Genomic DNA, 23,297 nt, shown 5'->3' with positions numbered 1-23,297 from the left:
CAAGGACGGTTGCGAAAGGCAAGGTTCACGATGACGGCGCATCGCTTGGGGAACCCGTGTCTCACTTCCTACCCTTCACGGTACGTTCAAGTCACTCAACTCCGTCTATTTGCCCCTCCCCCAGACTAAGCCTATTGCACGCCATTGTTGATACTTTCTAGCACGCGTGTGGGTGGGTATTAGAAAATTAGTAGGGAAAACGTTTTGCTCGCCAATCCAGGTTCGTTTTTGTACAGAAACCGCTTTACAACTTCTCCAACAGAAGCTTGCTCCCAAGGTTGCCCACAGGCTTGTCCGACTTCGCACCGCCCTTTTTACCCTTCTTCGCTCCCTTTTCGCTCTTTTCCCTCTCCTTCTGGGCCATGGCCTCCTTGCTTTCCTTCTGCTCGGCAGTCTCTTCCGTCGCCGCCTTCTCGAGAGCCTTCTTGTGCTTCTTGAGCGTCTTCTTTAACGCGGACGCATGGCTAAAGTCCTCGGCCTCCATCATGTTGAGCACAACAAAGGAACTCGGCCCTGTTGCCCAATCCAAGATGTAGTCCTTGATGACCGGGTACAGGATGTCGGCGAACTTCAATGGCGGCTCAACGGGCTCGACCTTGCCGGTCTCCTTGTTGAACTTGCCGCCCGCGATGAGAGTCTTGATCAACCGGCCTCCGTACGGTGTCCGGGAGACGTGAACAGGAGTAGTGATGCCCTCCACCTCCATGGGCTCCGCGCTCGGGTCGCCCTCGGCAACCGCTGCGACAGCCTCAAGGGCGGCCGTCTTGTCGCCCTCGGCGGAGAGTAGAACGTCCGCAACCAGCTGGCAGCCGAAAGGGTCTGCTACCAAAGCCGGCGCCGCCGAGACGACGGCCTCAATCAGCGCCGGTGAAATGACAGCAACCAACTCCTTTCTTCGCACCTCGGCATCCTTCTTGCTAGTTGCCTGGCGGATCTCGTGGACCTCCTTGAGGATGGCCAAGTTCTCGCTCATGTTCGCGGGGAAGAGTGCTCTGGACTGCCCCTCCAACAGGTACAGAAGGGTGGCCCTCGCGTAGGGATTTGTTGTAGAAACGACAATGTTATCTGTTGCCGTCTCCTTGCCGTCGCCAATGAGTTCGGGGAAGATGGCCTTCGATGTCATCTTTGTGTCGTCAATCACGTCGAAGGCTGTGAGGATGACGATATGGGCAAAAGCATCGCCCGACATCAAAACGAAGTTGTCCTTGTAGGCCTTAAGCAGATTTCTACGGTCCTTGGAGGTACCGTTGGCCAGCAGCAACGCCACCAACCGGGACCCGGAGCGAGTGAAGGCCATGTTCTTCAGCAGATCTCCCTCCTCGTCGTCCTTGATCATCTCAACGAACAGGTTGAAATCCTCGGTGCCTGGTTTGATGTTTAGGAAGTATTGCAGCATTGCGTCATGCAACATGGTGAAGCCGGTCATCTTCTTCTGGACCAGCGAGTTGATCATGTCGTGCAGGCTCTTCAGGATGGGCTGCTTCTTGCTGGGGTTCTTCTCGAGGATCTCGGCCAGGTCCGAGGTCGGCTTCTCGTCCTTACTACGCTCCAGGAGAGCGAACTCGGGCCCGTACCATTCCCTCAAAAGGATGGCCTTTTGCTCCTTCGTCGCGATTTGCCGGTAGATGTCGTCCAAAATCCATGACGCCTCAGGGTGGTTGATCAACTTGCGCACCTTGCCGTAGAACTCGGGGATGATGAGGTCTTTGATCTCGCCGTCGGCTTGCACGACCATTTTGGCGATGAGGAACTTGGCGTAACGGCTCTCCGCCAGCTGAGTGTAGGTTCCCTGCAGCTCACGGGTGATTTGTTTCCGTTGTGCGGCGGTGGCATACTTAAGGGCAGTCTGAACGGCGCGCGTGGCATCGTGCTTCATAACAAATTCCTTGATCCGGCCGGTGATGATGGTGAAGAGCTCGTCAACCAGCTGCTTCCGCTCCTCAGACGGCACATGGGACTTCCTCCGCAGCCTCTCCCAGATTTTCTTGGTTCGTGCCAGCTCGTCGGCGAGAGGCTTCGCGGCCTTGCGCTCGAGGGCCAGTTTCTTCTGGATGGCGTGGGACTCTCTCGAGTTCTGGCCTGTTACAAACAAGTAAGTTATAGTTTCCAGTTGAGAGCTTACAGCAAGCGCATCATTCCCAGGAATAATTTACCTCTCTCAAAAGCCTTGTTCTTGTCGGCACCGTTGGCACCCTCCTTCTTGCCCTTGGCCTGAGCCTGCTGCGCCCTGTCACGAGGATTCAATTGAACGCCTCCATCATCCGAGTCCAGAGATTCGTTGTCGAAATCGTCCTCGTTATCGCTCTCGAGGGTCTCGACCGGCTCCGCCTTCTTCGTCGAGTCAATTTTGGCCTTCTTTGAGAACTTCCCGTCGGAGGCACCCTTGCCGGCGGGGGCGCTCTTTCTCTTAACGCCGTTCGAGGAGGCCATTGTTGTGAAGAGGAGAGAGGGAAATGCGTGGCTGTTGGACAGGACAGTTGTGGTTGTGAACAGCCGCGAAATCGCAATGCGTGGGCTTTCTCTCGGGGAGGGTACAAAGATGTCGCGGACTGGGCGAGTGGGAACCTACAGCGGTCGCAAAGTTGCTTGGGAAATTCTGAAATTTTTATTTGAAATGCCGGGCGGTCAGAAAGGCGCTAGACTGGATTGATTTCTTAACCCCACCAATGTGCGTGTACGTACCCGTGCTATCGATTGCATCCTTCTTCCAGCAGCTGCATCTTCAACGGTAGCCTTGTAGTAGCCAAACAACACAACGCCGTCACCAATCTTCGTCTTTTTGCCTTTCAAGCTACCCTGCCAACGAGCTTTAAGGGTACCAGGCAAACCATATTCATAATGGGGCGCGAAGAACAAGTCGAGGAGCGCGAGGTGCTCGAGTCCATCTTCCCCGAGGAGATCACAGGTGAGTTGGCGCCGATTACCCCACCATGCCACCACAGGCAATACCGTCACTAATGCACCGGCGCGCCACAACAGACATCTCAGAGACCGAATTCAGAATACAAATTGCCCTCGACGTCCCGGGCGAGGAGGACGAACCGCCCACGATGTTCCTCCAGGTCCGCTACCCGGAAGCCTACCCCGACGAGCCGCCCACGCTTGACCTGCAGTCCGTGCCCAACGCCGCGCCGTACGAGTGGTTCAACGTCTCGGACGACCGGGAGCACCTTCTCGAGGGGATACAAGAGACGATTCAAGAAAACCTCGGTATGGCCATGGTATTCTCGCTCGTTTCTGCTCTCAAGGAGGCCGCCGAGGCGCTCATCGAGGAGCGCAAGCAGGCGCGAGAGAGGGAGCAAGAGGAGCGCGCCGCGGCGCTCGAGCGCGAGGAGAATAAGAAGTTCCATGGCACCCCTGTCACGCCCGAGACGTTTCTCAAGTGGCGCGCCGACTTCATCAAGGAGATGGAGGAGCAGAAGCACAGGGAGGAGGAGGAGCGCCTCGCCGAGCTGAAGAAGGCCAAGATCAAGGAGCCTATCAAGCTGACAGGGAAGCAGCTGTGGGAGCGCGGTCTGGTTGGAAAGATTGTTGATGAGGACGACGAGGACGGCGCAGGTCTGACAGAGGGTGTTGATAAGCTCAGGGTCGAGGCTGTGTGAAGCCGGGTTTACTACCAGTCTCTGATTGAAAGTAAAAAATAATAAAAAGGTATAGTAAGAGAGTGCATTTCACTGGCGTTTCATTTTTAGATTCTCTCTGTACTTTCTTTTTTGGGGTATTGAAAGAAACAATTGTGCCTCTAGTACGCATGTACTTCGTCTATGTGCCCAAAATGAGCCGAACCGTTGACAACAGGGAAGGAAGAAAATGAAAGAAAGGGGGAAATGGGGGAGGCGGGCGAGGTCCATGAACTTTTGGCTTCTTTGCTTTAAGTTATTCCCCGGTTCCAGACTCCCAAACTCCATGATCGTGGATCCACCAACCGAGCCTCCCAATGGTCATGATGCAGTCTTCGTGTTCTTTTTTTCCCCCCTTTTTCTTTTGTCGAATGTGGAAGAAGAAAGCACATGCCATTTCACTCCTTCATCGCTTCGTCCTCATCGCTTCCGGCATCCTCCCATCCATCATCGTCATCTTCCGCCGGCGGCTCGCCGAGCTCCTTGTTGATGGAAGCAAACAGCTCCTTAGCATGATCGCCCAACCGCTCATCCTCGTAGCCCTGTTCCTGATAAAGCTTCAGGCATCGCATCAACCACCGCCTCGACGTGTCCCACGTGGTCTTCCAGTCCTCGTCGTCCTCGCTCAACTGGCTCTCGCCCTTGGCCCTCACTTTCTCGCCAGCGATGAACAAGGCCCAGCCGCCAAGGTACCATGCTTCAATGCTTTGATCATCGTCGCCGACAAGTCTCTCGAGAACCTCGATCGCCTCCTTCTCCATCTCCACCTCGAGCAGCAACCGCACCAGACTGATCCTTGTCGGGAAATCCGGCACGTTGGGGTCCAGCGGTGGCAGGTCGACCCACAGCTCCAGACTCCTTGCCAGCGCTGCCCGCGCCTCGTCCACCTTCTCTTGCGATATCCTCACGTTCGCCACCGTCTGCCACGTCTCGGCCGATTCAGGCGCAACCAACCCCGCCTCGGTGATGAGCGCCTCGCATCTCTGCTCCGCGTCCGCTTCCCAAGACAAGTCCGTCATGTACACCTCGGCTACGGCGCACAGCGCGCCGCCGAGCTTCCTCTTCCGTTCCTCCAGCTGCGCCTCCTGCTCGGCGGTCCGCTTCGGCAGGCCCGCAAGCGCCTGGATCTGACCCCTGAGCGACTGCGCGGCCTTGTCGAACCAATTGACGCTGTCCTGCCCACCATCCTCGCTGAGTTGCGCGAGCCAGAGAAACTTTTCCGGCCCGCCGCCTATGCGCTCATCGAGGGCACCGTCGGCGTCGAGCTCGACGGCCCGGAGGAAGTAGGCCCGCGCCTCGTCAACCTCGCCCATCTCGATTGTGATGAGGCCCAGGAGGTTCACCGATGCCAGCTCGTAGTCGCCGCCCACGCCCGTGCCATCGAGGGCCTTCTTCGCGGCCGAGACGGCGGTTTCCAGGTCGCCCTCTTGCAACTTCGTAGCGGCTTCGACCAGGAGCAGGGCCGGGTTGACGGGCTTCTTCTCCGTTCTCTTTTTCGCCTTTTTGTTGGGGCGAGTTGGCGCCATGGTGAGATGGTTTTGGCGTTTTTTCTCCTTCTTGTTCTGTTTTTGAAATGAGCCGTCTGATATCTAAGCGAAATGTCGCAAATGTCTATGATTTGAATGAGAACGGGTTGAAGTGAGCGATGAGAATGAGGGCCGTGTAGCTCGACCAGGGTGGGTTCGAACTGGGCCATCAAGAAAAATTCTTATCGCACTATTCTCAGCTTATCGATAAGAAGGGCGATATCAATGGTGGGGGTTGCTTAGCTGACGGCACAACCCCACCGGCCCTTCGTATAAAGGTAGAACTTAGAGTAAGTCTTCTCTTCCTCTCGACAAAATTTGAGCGTTGTGCAGTTATGGGATCATAGGATCTCTTCCCAGCAAAGCGAGGATATCGTACGAATACAGTAATACTGCGAATGTCGAATATGGCTTGCCTGAATACGGCCGTTCACTGGGCAAAGACTGAGGATGCGTGCGTCAACTTATGTGGCTCAGCTTTGCACCAGGTGGAATACACAACCGGTAAACTCGCAGTCCAGTCCGGTGCTCCCGAACTACGAATGGCGCTGTATCAGGCATTCGTCTTTTGACGGCCACCAACGGCACATACCGCAGTGAGTCTTTGCTCCTTGAAGTAAGCAACTTTGAGAAACCAGTTTCATAACTAGGTACAATTTTGGGCCTCATCGACCAGCGCTATCCGCAAAACCCGTGAAGCCCCCTCGAGGACGACAAAAAGGCGACCATCAGATACCACCAGCCAGGTCCCATTGTCAGACGCCGTCGCTAATAAGCACCCGTACATAAAGAATACCCCTCATAGCCCAAAACTCCACTTTAAACCCAAGATCAGAGGCTCGGTACCGGGGTACCGTTATTCCACTGTTGAGACTCTATACATCGTATGCACTAAGATTAAAAAAGGCCTTTTCCTATGGCCCTAAGTAACTGAAAGGAGGGGATTTGCATTGGTAAGGGTCATGTTTGCTCAAAGAGCCCGGCCCCCTGCCGAAGAGGTTCTGCTGGGAAGCCCTCGTTCATCGACGAGCTCTGCGGAAGTCCCTAAGAGATCAACCTGTTGGTCGGATCCAGGATCCACTCTGCTAATGCTGTGTTGAGCAACAACGCCATAACTGGTCGGCCTGTCAGTGCTCGGCGTCCTGCGGATGCTGAACTCTTCCAGCGATGACCCGTTAGAAGACAGCCGTTTCTGGTGTGATTCTGACCGCTGAAAGGGAAGTCGCCCAGGGTTTGGTGATGATGCAGGACCATCCTGTGCAGGGGGCAAATCTGCTCCAGAATGTTCGCCGCGTGAAGGCGAAGTGGGCGGTATTAAATTGAACGAAGGGGCTGGCGAGTGTCCACGTGCCATGCCAGAATCTCTCTTCGAGCTCTTTCGAGGGATCTCGGGAATGTCGGACTCCGTGGACTGGCGCCTGTACTTCTGAGAAGCAGATCGACTTGCCTTTGAAGGGGTTCGGCTTGGCAGGTTGAAGCTACCCGAACTCGCTATTCCTGGCAAGGTTGGTGGTTCATCAGACACTTTCGGTAGGCCTATCTCTTCAATTTCCGATTCGGATGATATGACCGAGATACCGTCGTTAGTTAGAAGATTTTCCGTCGTCCCCTCCGTGTCGGGATGCTTCCGTGCTGGTTTGTTTTTCGGTTCGTCATCGTCGGACTCGATGGGCCCGTTTCTCAAGACACCCATGGCCACCGGGATGCCCTCTGGCGGAGGCTCTGCGTCGTACTCGGCATCGGCTGCGGCGCGCATGGCTGGTGGCATTCGCGAGCTTCGCACCACCTCGAACCCCTTGCCCTTTTCCTTGCTCTTACCACCGAACATGGTGCGGAACCACCCTGCAGCTGTGGCCATGGGCTTAGTCGGGTCAGCGGGACCTGTCCTTAGTTTACGGCCTACGCCCTCCGAGTTGAGAGCGGGACCTCGAACACCGTAATAGAAATCGACCTCTCTGGTCGAGTAGTCTGCCCTCGGGGTGAGATTGATAGCCTGTGGGGCTGGTGTAGGCCCCCTCGACAACTGGGCCTCCAAGTCCGCCACAGCATCTCCGAGATGCGCGCCAGCTTGGCTGTAGCGACGGGAGTCGGCAACGGAGGCCCGATGTGGTAAAGACGTGGATGATCCGTTCAGGGTATCGCCACGGCGTCTCGGTGGTCTGTAATAAGGGTCTGCGGATTCGACGGTCACAGCCGCGGGAGGGCGGGTGGCGGCAGCGGGAGACGGGAGGAAAGAAAATGTGCTAACTTCACCGGGCGTCGTTGGTGTAAAGTTACTACCGCTGTCAAGGTTGCGAGCTTGCCCAGTATAGGGGTCGATGCTGTCGAGAGCAGAAGAGCTGCGTTGTTGGCTTCGGAGGAGAAACCCACTACCTGCGGACTCGCTCCTTAATCTGCCACCACGCATCACATACCCAGTCTTTGATGTTTCGTCTGCATCGAGCATGCCCGTCGTTGACAGCTGACTGGCCCGGGAGGGGCCATGGCCTCTCCGAGATGTACGACGCTGCAACTGGCGCATGCCAAATATCTTTGACAAACCACCGCGAGTGAGACCGCGGGTGTCATCGCCCCCGGCGCCAAGGAGTCGTGCCGTCACTTCGATGATGGTTATCAGGGCGTTCAGGAAGAACCCGAGGACCAAAACACAGGCGTGAATGAGCAGAATTGTGTAGCCGATCCATCCCTTGGGACCTTCAGTAACACCCATTTGCGGCACGAATGCGACCATGAGCATGACAGTCGTGAATCGCAAAACCGAGAAAAGGGTGTGATAGGCGTTCATGGATGTCGGAGACTGGAAAGGACGAAACGCGTGGAGGGTCAGCACGTGAATGACCTCACAGATGGCGAGCAGAACGATTTGGACTATTCCAACGGGCTGTACGGCGCCGATCGCAATGCCGCGAATAAATGTGAGCGTAACTGGGATGAGCGCGAAGGCCGCGGCCTCGTCCGAGTATGTGTTGTAGAGTGGCCCGTAGAGCAGTACAGTCGGCAGGTCATCGAACAGAACAGCTCTCGGTCTGGTCCTGAAAATCAAGTACAGGAGCCATGCGGCAAAGCAGACCAGGATGAGGAGAGTGATGACGGCCAAAGCCACAGCGAAGTCGCGCGACTGACTGGCAACGACCAGCTGGAAAGTCGACAGCGCCACGATAGGCAGCAGTAAATAATTGAAAACGACTCGCACGACATTACCCACGGAGAAGGGAATGTTCTTGGCTCGCAGGTCTTCTTCAGGGGTGTCGCTGATGAACCGGAGGACCCAGCGGCAGAAGAAACCGATTTGGATCAGGACGAATAGGGCAGCGACGATGACGCAAACCCAAACCATGGTGCCAGCCCAGATATCCTCGACATCGGCCATGCCCACCATCTGTGCGTAGCGGTGCAGTCCATAAGATCCGTTGGTGACGTAGATGCCATCTTGAATCGACTGCCAGCCTGGGGACTTGCTCACGAAGCTCTCGTTAAACATCAATGCGGACCAACTCACCTGGCTGACAACAGGCTGATAGAACCCTGGGTAGTTGAGCGTCAGCCCGCCGGTGAGAGCCACGAATTGTATGTATTGGAGACAGTCTCCGAACCCCGGCGTCACCAAGCGTAGCAAATCGGCATCACGTCCATAGTTGGCCGTCCAGTGGAAGATGTCTGTCGAGCCCCACGGGCTAAAGACAGAGGCGAACATGGTTGCAAATCCGACAAAGAGGAGCACAACGAGTGGCAAGTAACGCAGAAGGCCGTGGATACCGCCCAGATCCGGGGTTACGGTGGCAGAAGCACAGCCAATATGCGTGGCTAACTCGTCTCCATAGATGATCTGAAGTGTCGCAGCAAGCGAGGCGAAGGCATAGGACGAGCCCATATTGGCTGTCAGGTTTACTGAAGGCAAGTTGCCATACGGAATCGCGCTATAGAGTGTGATTAGCAGGGATCGGATAACACGGGGAACCATCGTCTTACATGGTCGTGTTATTGAAGACTGGGCTGAGGGGACAGGAGCCATTGACAAGGCTGTAGTCACAGAAGCTGGATACATTGCTGAAAGGTTCGTAAGTCAAGACATTGACCTTGCTCGCGAGAGTGGTGACTTTGTTGCCTTGTCTGGTGAAGTCAAGGATTTTGCCATCGGTATAGTTAGGGTCGACCCAGAGCGGATCATTCGGAGGCGGCAAAGTCACGTCACGATACGAGCCCGCCACGTTGCCCCATACAATGATCTGAAGAGAGTGGTCCGGGTTTTCGGTATCGAAACGAGCGTCGATGTAAACGGGGTTCCATTGCAGAGGCAGCGGGTTAAAATTTCTGTAGCTGTCGGGGAGGCAGTTGTCGAAAGGGATCAGTACGGCGGATACGGGCCGTATCAACAGGCAGACGAGGAGGACGAGAAGGGCGGCGAACGAGCGGGAAGGCAGTGGCCGCATTCGAGAGGTACGGCCACAGTCCATGGTGAGCGATCGTGGTGAAGGATATCGAGATCCTCCTTGATGAAGCGAGCGAATGGTCGGCCTCTCCAGCGAGGGTGAAGACTTCATGGGTGGGAAAGGTAGCGAAAGGGCGGGTTTCCCATGTTCAGGGCGAGCGGTAGCTGCATGTCTTGGAAAACTTTCGGGATAGAACAGGTCTCGTGGAGGAGCGGAAGGAGGCATTCGCATGTTTTGGTCTGGCGTATTGCTTGCGGAGTCGACAGGCGCTGCAGGCAGGTGAAAGGCTCGCAACTCGATGGGGTGGCGGACAGGCGACGCACAGATGGGAGGAGACGAGAAAGACGGAATTGGTGCACTAGAATGCCGGCATCTTGGAGGATCTGCAGCAGTCGCGTCGTCTCTGGTACCGTCGCCAGGCCGCTCTGCTTGGACTCGTCTCGATGGGTATAGTTGCGTAGCCTGGACAAACCAGTCGGCGATGGTCGTCTGTCCCAGTGTGCTTCCTGTAGCTAGCTGCCTGGTCTGGCCGGTAGCCTTCGACGGGGCAGATAGGCAGTGGGATGGCGTGTGTTGAAGAAGAGGGAAGGGAATTAGGGAGAGGAGAGGAAGGAATGTTGTGTGAATGCGGGTGTGAGAGGAGATGGGGAGAGGGTGGGTGTGCGTATGTGCGTGTCTGACTGAGCGAGGGAGCGGCGTATGCGTGTGGTTCTGAAGGTGGTGGTGTCGGCGGTGCAGATGTTAGTGCAGCAGGCAGGCACGCACGCAGATGCTGTCGCGCGCACGAGAGAGAGAGCGAGCAAGCAATTCAGCCGGGGCAAGCTGCTGCGGGAAGGAAGACTTGTAGGCAAAGTACAGGGTACCTTGAATTCTCGACCATTTTTGCGCGAGGAGACTTTCAAGGACGTACCTTGCAGGGCCCCTGACCATAGCCACATCAGCAACGCATTTAGGACGTGCTGAAATACAGGTCGAGGTGCGACATGGAAACAAAACAGATGCCTTCCTTCGCAACGCCCCTGTGGCTGAACACACCTCCCTCACCTCCCTCACACCATGCTTCCAACATGGCACCCACGGTATCCGTTCGGTCTGTGCTCTGTCTTTGGGTCTATGTAAATTCTACCCCTGACGCCCATGCCAAACAGTGTGTAAGCAAAAATCCCTTCGGTCCTCGGCGCTGTCGGCCATCGAGAAGTGACCAGTGCGCCGGTCTGGCGTGCAAGGTTGCTATTCCCTAGGGAAAGCCCAGCAGAAGATCAGTGATACGCTCATCTGACTAGATATGCATGGGGAAATGTTTTCGAATAATCCGACCTACCACCAGCTCTGTCTGCCATTTCCTTCACCCTTTCCAGTCACTTGCACAGAATGCTCAAGGTGAGAGTACCGTAGTCAAGCCTCTCTCCATCAACTCAGCAGTCGTCTTCCCCCCCCCCCCCCCCCCTCCCAAAAAAAAAGCCAAAGGTCCAAGGGGGACCCCCGGGCGCATTCATCGTTGCCGGTTGGCTGACCGTTCGACATCCCCAGTCGGGCTTGTTCCTCCACCCAGGAAAGCGCAGCCGAGCCCCGTCCTAGCCCGTTCCACTTCAGGTTATGTTAGCTAGAGTGGGAACGACTGCATATCAAGAGAGGATAAGGAAGCACTCTATAATAATTGGGATAATTGGTGTGTATGCATCCGTACAGAGTGCCTGGAACTTGCTTCCTAAGGGTGAGAGGGAAGTTAAATCTAACTGGTTGTGATTCTGCCCCGACGGGATGGGATACCACCGTGTGAACCCACCCGTCCACCAACCTAATATTCCTCAATGTCGTCTTGTCGCCCATAGCAGCCGATCTTTATTTGGCCCGACCACGGTCTGTCCGCATCTCGGATACTGGATGGACCCTTGCTTTCTCAATCCAGCACCGCTGGCGAAGACGTCTCACGTACCTACTACGCATCGATACGGTTCCCTAGGAAATGGACGTACCGTCGTCGTCCAAAGGGGATCGCAGGGAGCAAGATGGTGAAGGGGTTCCTCCATGGCTGTGCTTGCCTAGCGCCCAGCCTGAAACCCCAGGACTGCACCTTATGACGTGCCGATGGTGTTCCGCTTAAGTCGACCTACTGCTGGATCCCTTCCGCGCCACCGGCTACTGTGAGACTTGTGTCTCTTTCTGCCCAAGACCACAATCGTCCGCTTACAGTACACGATGCTACTTGTGGCGCTTTTTGTTGTAGTGGGCGCCGTCTTACATGGCGGACGGACGCGCCAGATCCAAACAACCTAGTGAAGCGTCACCTTTTAAACGAACGCTCCACAAAAGGTCATGCTCGTTAACGACAAGTTTCAATCAACCCAAACACCACACTCTTGCCATCCTCGATTGCTTCAAATTGTGTAGTGCTTGTCATTACTCTGCTGGTCCTTGCCAGCTCGAAGGGGTGCGCGCGAGCGCCCCGTCACGTCTCCTTCAGACTGTTGATATACTCTGACATTGTTTGCACTTTAGGGAGGATCGACACCGGCGCGCATTGACCAATTTCTCTGGATGGTCAACCAAACAACTGATGTGCCATTCGAAGAAACATGACCTCAGACGAAACTTAGGCTACGATTTGGTGTCCAGTAGGTACTTGACTTGTAGTCGGCATACAAACGGTTGAGGAGTTTTCTTTGCCTGTGTCTGTGTCAAGAAGGGGAAAGAGCGGCAGATGGCAAAAGGCCGAGAGTGTCAAGCACCAGATACCAACCGCAAGGACAAGAGCGCAATCACCGTAGGCGACAAGAGTTGTAGAAACAGCGAAAACACCGACTCGAGTCCCCGCGTCTCCAGCACCATACCCACGGCACGTGCATCACGAAGGATCGTCCAACCCGCGATACCGTATGCGACGACCCGAACCCAGAAGAGGATCCGCACCACTCTCCACGGCCAGCAGGAGCAACATGCAGGCAAGGACCAGCATTCCTGACAAGCACAGGACCATTATACAATCTACGGACGGGCTCTCCATGTTTAACATAAAGCTTATAAACCCCTCATTCATACCAGCCGACGCTTTGCTCGTACAACGCTAACCTGGACCTTGGTTCTCATACATCTTACGCACCCTATTGCAACATAGGTAGACAGCCTCCAGGGACATCCATTGAACTTGTGCTACAACACGCCGTCCATCCACACGCCCTAGACTCAGAAACCAGACGCTGGCTGACAGCATACTACCTCGCCAGCCTTACGGCGCTTGCGTAAGTCGCAAAAGCAAAGGGTCTCCAAGCTTCGCCAGAGACGTTGCCGTCGGCCCTAGCAGAGACAAAAGTAGCTCCTATCTCGCCTGTTGACCAACAGCCCAATCACGCTGCCCCTCACTCCCTCCATCCCACGACGACAATGAATGAGGATCCTCCGGCGCCCGTAATACGAACTGCAGCACGAGCCAATAACCGCAGCCTATACACACCCTGGCTATTCCAGCTATTTTCAGCATCAGTTGCAAATACGATGGTGCCGCAGCTAAACCAGCCAAGGAGACTCTCTTCATGAGTCCATGACCAGTCCTTGTGCAAGCAGGCATTCACTACCGACGGCTGATATCCGGATAGGTGTGGAATAAACGTCATGTCACCATCGCACTCAGAACCGCCCCCGGCCGTCTCCACTCTCCTGTCGTCGACCGGAGCTCCTTCTATGCGCTTCCGCGTGCCTGGTTTCAAAATCGGCATTCGGGGGAGCATGATGCCTTACTCGGCAGCCCCGCAACATCAGCATCCATCGTCCTTCCTCTCGGCCCATCCCATATTTTTGAGGACGGGACCTTTGTTCCAAGACGCTTTGGTCCGTGGCCAATCATAACCAGGTATGCCTTGGGCCGACCTACCTACATACCTAGTACTTGTACTGCACTCCCAGCACCGGCGTAGCGGGAAACCCTAGCCAACGCTCACACCTCACACAAACAGCGTTTCTGGGCCGCATGCTCTCATCTCGATATTACGACCACCAAGACGAAGTCTTTGGAAAGGCAACCGGTACTTCAGACTAACAATAGACATAATCTACTTACCACCCTACCTACCTGTCGCAATACGGGAGGCCCTTTTTCGCCATCGGTCATCTGCCATCCAAACCCACAAGATGTTGCAGTCCAACGCAGCTTTACTGTGAACACCAGGGAACCGGATCCTTAGGGCGCCGTCACCGGCCGTCTTCACATGCGCAGTTACGGCAAGCCACGATGGCCTCCCGAATTTATGACAACCCCTTGTCTGCCGTCAAACGAACCTGGAGGCTGCTGCTGGGGGACCGCCGGTCCTGCTGTAAAAATGATGGACTGACTACTGCAGCTCTTGCGAAGAGCTAGACCTGCACACAACATGAATACGATACGCGTCTTCCTTGACCCCACCCGTTTCCGTGCTGCCTATATCATGCAGTGCTGCCATTCCCGCCCAGTTCAATTGTCCCACACTACTGCCGCCGTCGTTGAGGAACGGAACTGCACCCATCCCACAGTAAGCCACCGTTAGGTCAGAAAGCGCAGATACCATCGCCTCCTAGCTACTTACGTGCATCCGATATGTAGACACCAGGCGGCAACTTGAAGACGGGCGTTTGCTTATGTGTGAGAGATGATCGGCCAGTGTCACCGTCGCGACCATCCGCGTCCTTCGTCTTTGCTGGTGGTACACGTGTATTCACCTGCCTGCGCACGACTGACCCAGGACTGGGACGCAACGATTAGAAGTCGCACACGTCAACCCAGTCTCCGCATAGTATTTGTGTGCTCGTCTGCTCGTCCGTCACCTCTATAATTTGTGTGTCGTACCATTGTTGAAGGTGAGCGGGCATGAGAAGAAGAAAGATGGAAGAAGATAAAGAGGCCACTCTGCCTACTTCTCACCCCTCCCCGCCATGCTTTTCACCAGCTGACGACGTACGTCGGGTTGGATGGACCGATTTGATAGCCCTCGTCAGAATCGAGTATCTATCGAGTTCCGATTGCGCAGGCAACTGGTGAAAACCGCCGGACGAGGATGCCTTGTATTGATTACATCCCATTGGCCCGTTCCAAGCTATCATATGAAGGGGCTGTCTATTGTGGACAACAAATAGGGTATGCCGCCAGTCAAGTGCTTCACACACACAAAATAAATAAAGCCAATTGTTGACTCTGAGCCACCGGCGGCACCAAGAGTAGAAGTGACTTGCCTGAACCGACAGTTATTCGAGTTTGAAATAACACAACTAGCAAGTCTATGACACGCTCAACACCTTTTATGCATTGCCTTGTGAGCAGCAACGAGTCGATCCGCGCCAAACAACCCCCCAAGCTACTTGTTTTATTCTATCATGCCTTCCACATCATTCCTCTTGAGCAGTGCGACAACATCAATCTCAATCTCCAGATCTTCACCGTGCTCCACATACGCCCATGCCCCGACAACCTCTTGAAGCCTGTTGCTGATGTCCTCCATCTCAGCCAGCCCCGTTGAAAACGCGGCCTCCTGTTCGCCCCTGGAGACGTAAACATCGTAGTAAGATGCCTTGATCACCTGCTTGCGTATCTTGCGTAGGTCAAGTGTAAGTAGCTGCGAATAAGTATATGTCTCTGCAGAAAGCGTCTCAAATGCTAGCAGAGTTTTGTTCCTTGATGGGGACCTAGATGCCAGACTCCGTCTCAAGTAGCTCCGTGGGGACGTGCCAGGCGCAGTAGTATTCGGTCTTCGAGTTTTAGACCTGCCACGTTTCTCATTCTGTCCCAGATTTTCGATACAGTCAGTGTCCTCGGTGTTTGAGCGAAGTGCGTGAAGCCTCTCCAGCGCCTTCTCCATCTCTTTTTGGGATGGTCCATCATCGCTGACATGGCGAGGGGACCGTTTTGTTATCTCGGAGACAACGACGTCGTCCTGAGAGCCTTTGTAGCCCAGTCCTATCGAATGACCGTTGTCCAAGGTGTATTCTGGTTCGAGTGGTTTCTGGTCTTTTCCCGTGTTGAAGACAATCTTACCTTGTCTCAGCCTATCCGCCTTAGGGCTCACAGCCCGTGCGACCTTTGGCAGAACGCCGGGGAAACCTTGCATTTCCTGACGCTGCTTGCCTAGTCGAATACGAGCAGGTACCCGAAATGGCTTATGCAAAGGGCTTGAGGAAGGGGGCGGCGTGCCAAGTGCATTTTCCTGGTCGAAATGGCCAAAAGGGTGTGGTGTTTTCGCGTACGCGCGCTGACAAACACCAGGGCCTCTGGAAGGTTCAACATTCAGGTCGTCGGAGTTATGTTCCACTCCAGTGGACTGGAATGGCTCTTCATCTCTCGTAATTCTTCGCCGGTCTTGGTATCTCAGCCCGTGAATACCACCTTGTGGAGCGGCGGGATGTTCCAGTATCGGTGGCTCAGAATCGTCCGCCTCATATGCTTCCTCCCTTCGCACTGCAGGGTTCCGATGGGGTCGAGGATGCTGGCGCCGTATGTTCGTGTGGTCTTCTATACTCGGATGGACCATGTCAGAGTCTCTGCGCATGAAATTTTCAGTCTCGGAGAAGAGCAGCTGATGGCGAGAAGATGTTCCAACGAAGCTTTTGCCTTGAACTTCGATTTCAGCCTCAGCTAGAGACTTGGGAGTACTGTCCTCATAATCACCACGTTTCTCTGCGGCTTTCTTGGCGATAGACCACGGATTTGGCTCCTCGCGCTGTGTTTGACCAAGACGCTGGGACTGCAGGTATTTGGTAAGGTCTGTCCGCGGAGGATCGAGAAGGATCGGCCGGGTATTTCCATCGGGGCTTGCGGTTACATCCCTTGCCATGTCTACTTCCCATGCGGTCCGAAGGAGAGATTGAGTTGGTTCAGTGCTGCATTGCGACCCTGCAATTACCATAAGGGACTGGTCCTGCGTCGCAAATTGACTGGCACCAAATACCTCTTTACCGTTATGCAAAATTGCTCCCTGTTTGGGGACAAACATATCCGGTTCATGGCGATGGGAAGGTACTTCTGAGCTGCTGTCGATCAGGACTACCTGTCCCTGTTCTGGTGTTGCAGCGTCATCGTGAATAGAACCACCTCGAACCCCCTTCTTGGCGGGACCTGGGTGATGCTCTCCGCTACTAGGCGAAGGCAGCCCTGCGAGGCCATCTTCTACACTCGTCATGTCGTCTGGTGCCAGTCCATGGGAAAGCCCATTAAGGCTTTCTTCGTCATTGTCTAATAGAAAACAAGGGTTGCTCTTTCTGAGTCGGTAGTTGTCCACTTGAGCATGATCTTCGTCCACCTCCGCTCTGGCCATAGGCTTCAGTGACGAGTACATCTCCTTGCACATCTCCTCGAAGAGTGAAAGTACTCTGGACTCGTTATCGAATAGAACCTCATCTTTGGCTGCTGTCACATTCGGGTCGTAGCTTCCGATGATACACTGTATATTCAGTCGTATGAAAGGCTTGACCAGAGGCTTTGACGATGCGTTGACTTTTAAACTGCCGCGAATGTAGGTCTTGTATACGTCGACAAGCTTTTTCATGGTCCCTCTGGCAGTAGACATTGGTCTTGAGTCAACGGATATGAAATAACCTTGGCCGGAAATCTTGGAGGCATCTGCATCTGCCATGGGGAGGAAGGCCTCGAGCCGCAATACTGATGCTGGCGTGGCTGGTCTCGCTGGAATGATCACAGGAATCGCACCAGTGGTCCCACTGACCGTCTTCTAGACGCATTGCGAGACCAAGTCAGCGCCGAAAACTTGAAGAGCCGCTTCTCTGACATCAGCCCCCTTGCCGGAAGCATAAGACCACGAGAGTTTGTTGTCCTTGACGATCTTGAGCGACAGTCTGATGTGTGGTCGAGTGAGGGCGTATGTGTAGAGTAATTCCTTGATCTGTTTGTAGACTTTCTTGCTCTCTTTGATGGCAAGCTGTTTTCGGACCGGTACGCTGGCAAACAGATCGAGGACATCAACTGTCGTCCCCACGGGACCCGATACGGCTTTGCTGTCTGAGATTCCTCCTACATCCTTCTTGATGGCAAGAAAGGCTGCAGCCTTATCCTGGTTTGTCCTCGTTGTTATGGTAAGCTTCGAGGAGGTGTTTATGCTCGCCAAGGCCTCGCCGCGAAAACCAAGTGTCTTCCCCCCCTTGGACTGAAGTTCCTCAAAGGTCCGAAGCTTGCTTGTATGTGACCTTCGACCCAGGGCTTCGTAGTCCTCGGGGTTGATGCCATGGCCATTGTCTCTGACCTGGATCTTGTCCACAGTGTTGGCCGAGAGACTGATCTCAATGTTGGTGGCATTGGCGTCAACAGCATTGTCGACAAGCTCTTTGACAAGAGACAGGGGGGATGAGACGACGGTAGTGGATTTAAGCAGACGAGCGGTGCTTTGAGGTAGCTTCAAAATGGACATGATGAATAGAACATTGGACGAAAAAGATAAAACTGAGCACTCTCCAACGTAGCAGAACCCCGAGAGGTGGATGAGAACAAGAGAGCACTACAGTAAGAGGTCCATCCGACGATGTCGATGATGAACAAAGTGATTTGATTAAGGGGGGAGGTCTGCCTTTGAAGCTGAAAGGCGGAAACGGCAACGGCAGCGGCAGCGGCAACGGCCATGTGGCCATGGAAACAGAGGAAGGAAGGTGTGGTGTAAGTCGACTCCTTCCCCTCTCCATGTGACGTTCACGGAACACGGCACCTGGCGAGCCCAGTCAACAGCCGCCGGCAGGTTCCTTCCCAGTTCAGATCTTTTTCCCCTTGCAGGGTTCACAGCAAGATCCAAGGGAACGCCAAAGCCCCCGCAGCTCACCCCCTGGCACGCATCACCTCAAACCGCATGCCCCGCATCGCAAAGGCCCTCGTTCCTGAGCCAGTCCACCACCGCCGCCCGCCTTACCAAAAGAACATTAAGCGACTCATAAGCCAGACGGCCGTATCCATACGCTCCAGCTCCCAATTCCAAGCTTCACTCATCCCTCCCACGAGACAGAAATACATCGCCCGACGACGCTGCGTCCACGACGTACATTACAAACGAACCCCAATTCCCCCACCCTTTGGTTCTTTTACTTTGATACCCCTCCTTACCACAACCTCGCACATCCAAAATGTCCGGCATCAAGGGACCGACCCCGCAAGAGCACGAAGGCAGCGCCCTGCGCATCGGCATCGTCCATGCCCGCTGGAACGCTACCATCATTGAACCCCTCGTCAAGGGCGCCAAGGAGAAGCTTCTCGCCTGCGGTGTCAAGGAGTCCAACATTGTCCTGCAGTCCGTTCCTGGATCCTGGGAGCTCCCCATCGCTGTCCAGAGGTAAGTACGCGCAGTCAAAGCAGGCCATTACCGTGCCAGGCCTGCCAGGAAGCTGAGCCCCCCTCGGAACAAACGAACCGAGACAAGGCTGACTCGACCGGCTCGCTCCCTTCCAGACTCTACCAAGCATCCCAAGTTCAATCCGCGCAATCCGGCACCGGCTCCTCGGCCGGCGATCTCCTCGGCTCCTCGACCACGGACCTGACATCTCTCCCCGCCGAGTCCCAGCACCCCTTCGACGCAATCATCGCTGTCGGCGTCCTTATCAAGGGCGAGACGATGCACTTCGAGTACATCGCCGACGCCGTCTCCCATGGCCTTATGCGCGTCGGCCTTGACACGGGCGTCCCCGTTGTCTTCGGTGTCCTTACCGTCCTCAACGATGAACAGGCCCAGGCCCGCGCCGGCTTGACTTCGGGAGGGCACAATCATGGCGAGGACTGGGGCCTCGCTGCCGTTGAGCTTGGCGTCAAGCGCAAGGCCTGGGCTGCGGGCAAAATTGAGTGAGCTGGGTGCACCTTGATGCTATGCGGTTTTGCGGGTTTGCGGATATACAGATGTGACGCGAGACAATATCTAGACGTTGAAAAAGTGCGGATGAATCCACCCACAATAAAGAGATAAAACCAAAACAAACCACAAGTTACCAAGGGTTTGCTACGGTCAGAGGTCGACCCCTTGGAAGCAAACTTCAGACCATACCTAGTATTGAAGGCCTTGAGCTTCAACAGTGACTTGGAACTGATGCATGCACTTAGCAAGCAAGCAACCGGTAGGGGAACAGAAGGCTTGTAAGAGAAGAGAGGTGCAACGACCAAAAACCAATGTGCTTATTCATGTTCGTGATTTTCTCCAACATTAGTAGATTATTGAACCAAGAGCTGTCTATCAGGACTTCGCAACCAATACCCAAGCTAGTCCATCTTCCCTCCCGTACAGACGCCCCCCAACCAATGGTTCCAAGAATATACACAGGGCAGGAAGGGGGCGTTTCGAAAACCCCAACGCCCACCCCGAGGGAAAAGGAAACACCAGACGCGCCCGTAGAGTGGCGCGTAGTGGTTGGTGGTGTTACCTTTTATGTTGCTTGATATGTCCAGTCTTTTTTGCGTGTTTGCATCTTCCGCTCCGAGTCAGTACTTCTTCACCCCCCACCCTTCTCTCCTTCTCTTTCAAATGGCATCATCGATACCCTCTTCCCTCTATTTCACGAAATAAGTGCCCCAATCTCGCTGCCAATGCTCTTCTTCGTTCTCCACAAGCCCCTCTTCTTCTCCTTTTTGGCCTTCATCGCGGCCCAGCCCTCCTCGTCATCATCGTCCGAGTTGCCGCCCGACTTATTAGGCATCTTCGTCTCCTGTTGCTGCATAACCTTGGGCGGTTGGTCCCATCCGATGGCTCCCGACATGACAGACATGCGTCGACCGGAATCCAATTGAGGGGGCGCTTGCGTTACGGGTCTGTAACGGCCTGGTAAGCCCACGTTGCTGCGTTCCGAGGGTGCGATCGAGGGGGCATACCCGGCGCCTTGAGCGTGGATGCTGGGTGCGTACCCGCCGCCAACGCCCATGCCTCCGTGAATTGAAGGATCGAATCCTCCCCCGGGCTGAATCCAGGACGAAGAGCTGGGCTGCACCATGCTCATGGTTCTCGTTCGGGGGTCGAGTCGGGGAGGCTCCAGCATGGAATCGCCAAAGTACGATTGTCTTTGGCTGTCGTGGATAGAAGGGGTACCGACGTGGCTCATGGGTCGTTGCATACCGTTCATGCCGTTCGGATTTTGACCCGGGGTTGCCATCATCTGCATGAACTGCATCTGCATCTGCATGAATTGCTGCATCTGCTGGGTCATTTGGATTTGTGCCTGGTCTCCTGGTGTAAGCATCATCTGGGGCATCTGAGGCATCTGGTGCATTTGCGGCATGCCTCCCATACCACCCATACCACCTCCCATAGCGTTCATTCCATTCATGTTGCCATACATCATCTGAGGTGGGATTCCGCCGACGGGGTCGACCGGGGCGCCCGTGAAGGGGTTGACGTTCTGTGCCTCGATATTGGGGCTGCCTCTGCGCAAGGCTCGGGACCGCTCCTCGCTGGCGATCACACCGACTAGACCACCCATGGGGACAGAAGGAGGCTGAGCGCCGGGTGCGGGTGAGCCTCCGCCAAACGTCAAAGACTCCCGGGGAGGGGCGTTGATGAGACCGGCACCCAAAAACGGGTCCTGTGGCAGCCTTCTCGCGAAGGCGGGCAGGTGCCCACCGCTGGTTCCTCTGGGTCCTGTTCCCTCGCCCATGCTGGATCCCGGTCTGGCAGGCTGAGCAGGCTGTGAGTGGACTGATGACCGCAAGTCGGGATTCGATGCCATGTTCATGATCCGCGCAGGCGGCTTGTTCTTGTTCGGGAACCCGTGCGCGGCCAGGATGGCAAGCGGAACTTCTTCGTCTTCCTCTCCTTCGGAACCGTCGGACCTGCCCGTCATCGGACCCGAGGGGACGGCCAGGTTCGGCAAATTGGGCGTGCTGAGCGATACGGAGAGATTTGGTCGAGTAGCGTGGCCGGAGGGTCCGGCCATTGGAGACTCGCCCGTAACCTTCATCATCTGCTGTCGGTAGACGGCCATGTGTGCCTCCTGCTTCCTCCTCTGCTTGGCAGCCAGCTTCGCCTTTTCAACGTCGTCCTCATCATCATCATACTGATCCTCATCATCATCACGGCTGTTGTTGGAAGCCTTGGCCGTTTGGCTGGCGTTGTCATCGCGCTCCTTGTCTCGTCGGTACTTTTCGAACTCCGCGGGAGTCATGACTTTGTTGCGAGGCGGACTTTGATTGTTGCTGGGCGTGTAGCGATTCGCGTTTGTGGCCGGCTTCGGCTGCTGCGCCCTGCTGTTGTCAAACATGTTCTCCTCCTCTTTTTTTCCGTCCGCCGACTCCCACGCCGTGGAGAATGTGTCATCGTTTCTGCGGAACCTCCCGGACGGGGACGGATTGCCGGGTTGTTCAGAACCACCAAGGAAGCGGCTGGCTGCTAACGAATCCTTCAAGAGGTTCGCGTCCTCGTCTTCGATGATGTCCGATGGCACATTGTTGCGGAAGGCCAGCGGCGAGCCGTGTCGAGGCACTGGGGGTGGTACAGATGTGCGTTCAGTGGCAGTAGGGGAGTTAGAGCCGGAGTGGTGCAGCAGGTTATCGTTTGAGTGCTGGCTGCTCCATGAGTAGGGCGAAGCCTCCACTTTGGCGGAGTGGTCAATCTTGATGGGCGAGGGCTGGGGCTGGTTTACTCGGTTGGTCGTGAGGGAACGGGGTCCCAAGTTGGACTTGTCGTTACCGGGGAGCGTCATTTGGCTGGCTCTCTTGTCGAATCCAGACCCCTTGAACATATTACCAAAATTACTACCAAAGTCGAGGGCAAAATCCTCCTCGCTGAGCTTTGGGGGCGTAGCGGTCCTGTCGGTGGAATCTGTCAGGCCTCGAGGTCTCCGGCTGTAATCGTCCGATGACGCCTGGGGCGGCAAGGGCGGCGGAGGAAGCGGATGATCGTCGACGAGGGATGCGGCAGCTTGTTGTTTCTTCTGTCCGCCAAAGGAAAAGGTCCTGCCGGCTTTGCTGAGGAATCCACCAGAGCTGTGCTTGGGAGCTGGCACGTCGGTGTGTGTTTTTCTAATCGAGGATTTCCATTCTTCCTGGGCCCCTTGGTGGCCGAAGTCAGCCGAAGACGGTGTGGTCGAGACGTTGCTGTGGCGCGAAGAAGTGTCTGTCGAGGTTGTTTTGGTGGTATTAGATGACCCACTTCCCCTTAAGCTGAGTCAGTCGATGTTAGACACAATCCTTGCCGTGGCCCTGAAATGAATTGCGAACAAGGGGGAGGAGGAAATAGTGTACATAGACACTGAGAAAGAGGACCACCAAACAAGGCAGCAATATACCGCTGAGTCCGAGACATGCCGCTGTGGAATGCTAGCCAACCCTTTTTGTTTTTCTTTTTTGGGGGGGGGGGGGGGGGGGGGGGTTGCCTCCTTCTCTCTCTCTCTTTCTTTTTTCCCCTGGATTCGGGTCTCTCGCTTTTCCTTTCTGTATGTAACTTCCTTCTGGCCTTCCCCCCCTGACCGATGGCCAAGAATGTGATTTGAAATGGGAAAGGAGGAGTGATTCAAGGGGGGACGAATGGATACACATACCGGTTGTTCTTGACGTCGGAAAACATGTTGTCCCCAAGAGACGGGTCCGAGTAGTTCTGCTTGGAAGGAATTACCGTCGTGGTCGCTTTTACCAGCCTGTGTCCACCGTCGAAAGACTTTTGCCCTCCAACTTCGGTCCTTTCCATGACACGGAACGACGTTGGTCTTTCTTTCGTCGCTGTGGGCTCCTCATGAAACTCGTCCGAGTTGACGGTCGAACGCCGCCTGCCAAAAGAGACGGAGAATCTAGGCAT

General features: G+C 55.2%; 8 protein-coding genes across 8 annotated transcripts; 3 read left to right on the top strand and 5 right to left on the bottom strand.

Moving 5' to 3' along the window:
• Window positions 1-244: 244 nt before the first annotated feature.
• On the bottom strand, window positions 245-2,430 carry CH63R_11824 (CPL domain-containing protein; the record flags this gene model as incomplete). Its single annotated transcript, XM_018306798.1, has 2 exons — window positions 245-2,079; window positions 2,154-2,430. The coding sequence occupies 2 exons, from the start codon at window positions 2,428-2,430 to the stop codon at window positions 245-247; spliced, it is 2,112 nt and encodes a 703-aa protein (XP_018153639.1).
• A 408-nt stretch (window positions 2,431-2,838) lies between these two features.
• Window positions 2,839-3,602, top strand: CH63R_11823 (RWD repeat domain-containing protein; the record flags this gene model as incomplete). The annotated part of the gene is made up of 2 exons (XM_018306797.1): window positions 2,839-2,905; window positions 2,980-3,602. The coding sequence occupies 2 exons, from the start codon at window positions 2,839-2,841 to the stop codon at window positions 3,600-3,602; spliced, it is 690 nt and encodes a 229-aa protein (XP_018153638.1).
• Window positions 3,603-4,018: 416 nt separating this feature from the next.
• CH63R_11822 (TPR domain-containing protein) lies at window positions 4,019-5,146 on the bottom strand (the record flags this gene model as incomplete). The annotated part of the gene is made up of 1 exon (XM_018306796.1): window positions 4,019-5,146. The coding sequence occupies one exon, from the start codon at window positions 5,144-5,146 to the stop codon at window positions 4,019-4,021; it is 1,128 nt and encodes a 375-aa protein (XP_018153637.1).
• Window positions 5,147-6,116: 970 nt separating this feature from the next.
• On the bottom strand, window positions 6,117-9,807 carry CH63R_11821 (integral membrane protein; the record flags this gene model as incomplete). The annotated part of the gene is made up of 2 exons (XM_018306795.1): window positions 6,117-9,063; window positions 9,116-9,807. The coding sequence occupies 2 exons, from the start codon at window positions 9,805-9,807 to the stop codon at window positions 6,117-6,119; spliced, it is 3,639 nt and encodes a 1,212-aa protein (XP_018153636.1).
• Window positions 9,808-13,185: 3,378 nt separating this feature from the next.
• CH63R_11820 (uncharacterized protein) lies at window positions 13,186-13,609 on the top strand (the record flags this gene model as incomplete). Its single annotated transcript, XM_018306794.1, has 2 exons — window positions 13,186-13,401; window positions 13,457-13,609. 2 exons carry the CDS (start codon window positions 13,186-13,188, stop codon window positions 13,607-13,609), a joined length of 369 nt encoding a protein of 122 aa, XP_018153635.1.
• Window positions 13,610-14,906: 1,297 nt separating this feature from the next.
• On the bottom strand, window positions 14,907-17,957 carry CH63R_11819 (DNA mismatch repair protein mutL; the record flags this gene model as incomplete). The annotated part of the gene is made up of 2 exons (XM_018306793.1): window positions 14,907-17,261; window positions 17,322-17,957. 2 exons carry the CDS (start codon window positions 17,955-17,957, stop codon window positions 14,907-14,909), a joined length of 2,991 nt encoding a protein of 996 aa, XP_018153634.1.
• A 700-nt stretch (window positions 17,958-18,657) lies between these two features.
• On the top strand, window positions 18,658-19,370 carry CH63R_11818 (6,7-dimethyl-8-ribityllumazine synthase; the record flags this gene model as incomplete). The annotated part of the gene is made up of 2 exons (XM_018306792.1): window positions 18,658-18,863; window positions 18,980-19,370. The coding sequence occupies 2 exons, from the start codon at window positions 18,658-18,660 to the stop codon at window positions 19,368-19,370; spliced, it is 597 nt and encodes a 198-aa protein (XP_018153633.1).
• A 700-nt stretch (window positions 19,371-20,070) lies between these two features.
• CH63R_11817 (uncharacterized protein) lies at window positions 20,071-23,297 on the bottom strand (the record flags this gene model as incomplete). Its single annotated transcript, XM_018306791.1, has 2 exons — window positions 20,071-22,666; window positions 23,044-23,297. The coding sequence occupies 2 exons, from the start codon at window positions 23,295-23,297 to the stop codon at window positions 20,071-20,073; spliced, it is 2,850 nt and encodes a 949-aa protein (XP_018153632.1).

Source organism: Colletotrichum higginsianum, chromosome 8 (genome assembly GCF_001672515.1).
Source record: "Colletotrichum higginsianum IMI 349063 chromosome 8, whole genome shotgun sequence".
In the NCBI taxonomy this organism is placed as follows: domain Eukaryota; kingdom Fungi; phylum Ascomycota; class Sordariomycetes; order Glomerellales; family Glomerellaceae; genus Colletotrichum; species Colletotrichum higginsianum.
This window is presented reverse-complemented; position numbering and strand designations above follow the sequence as displayed.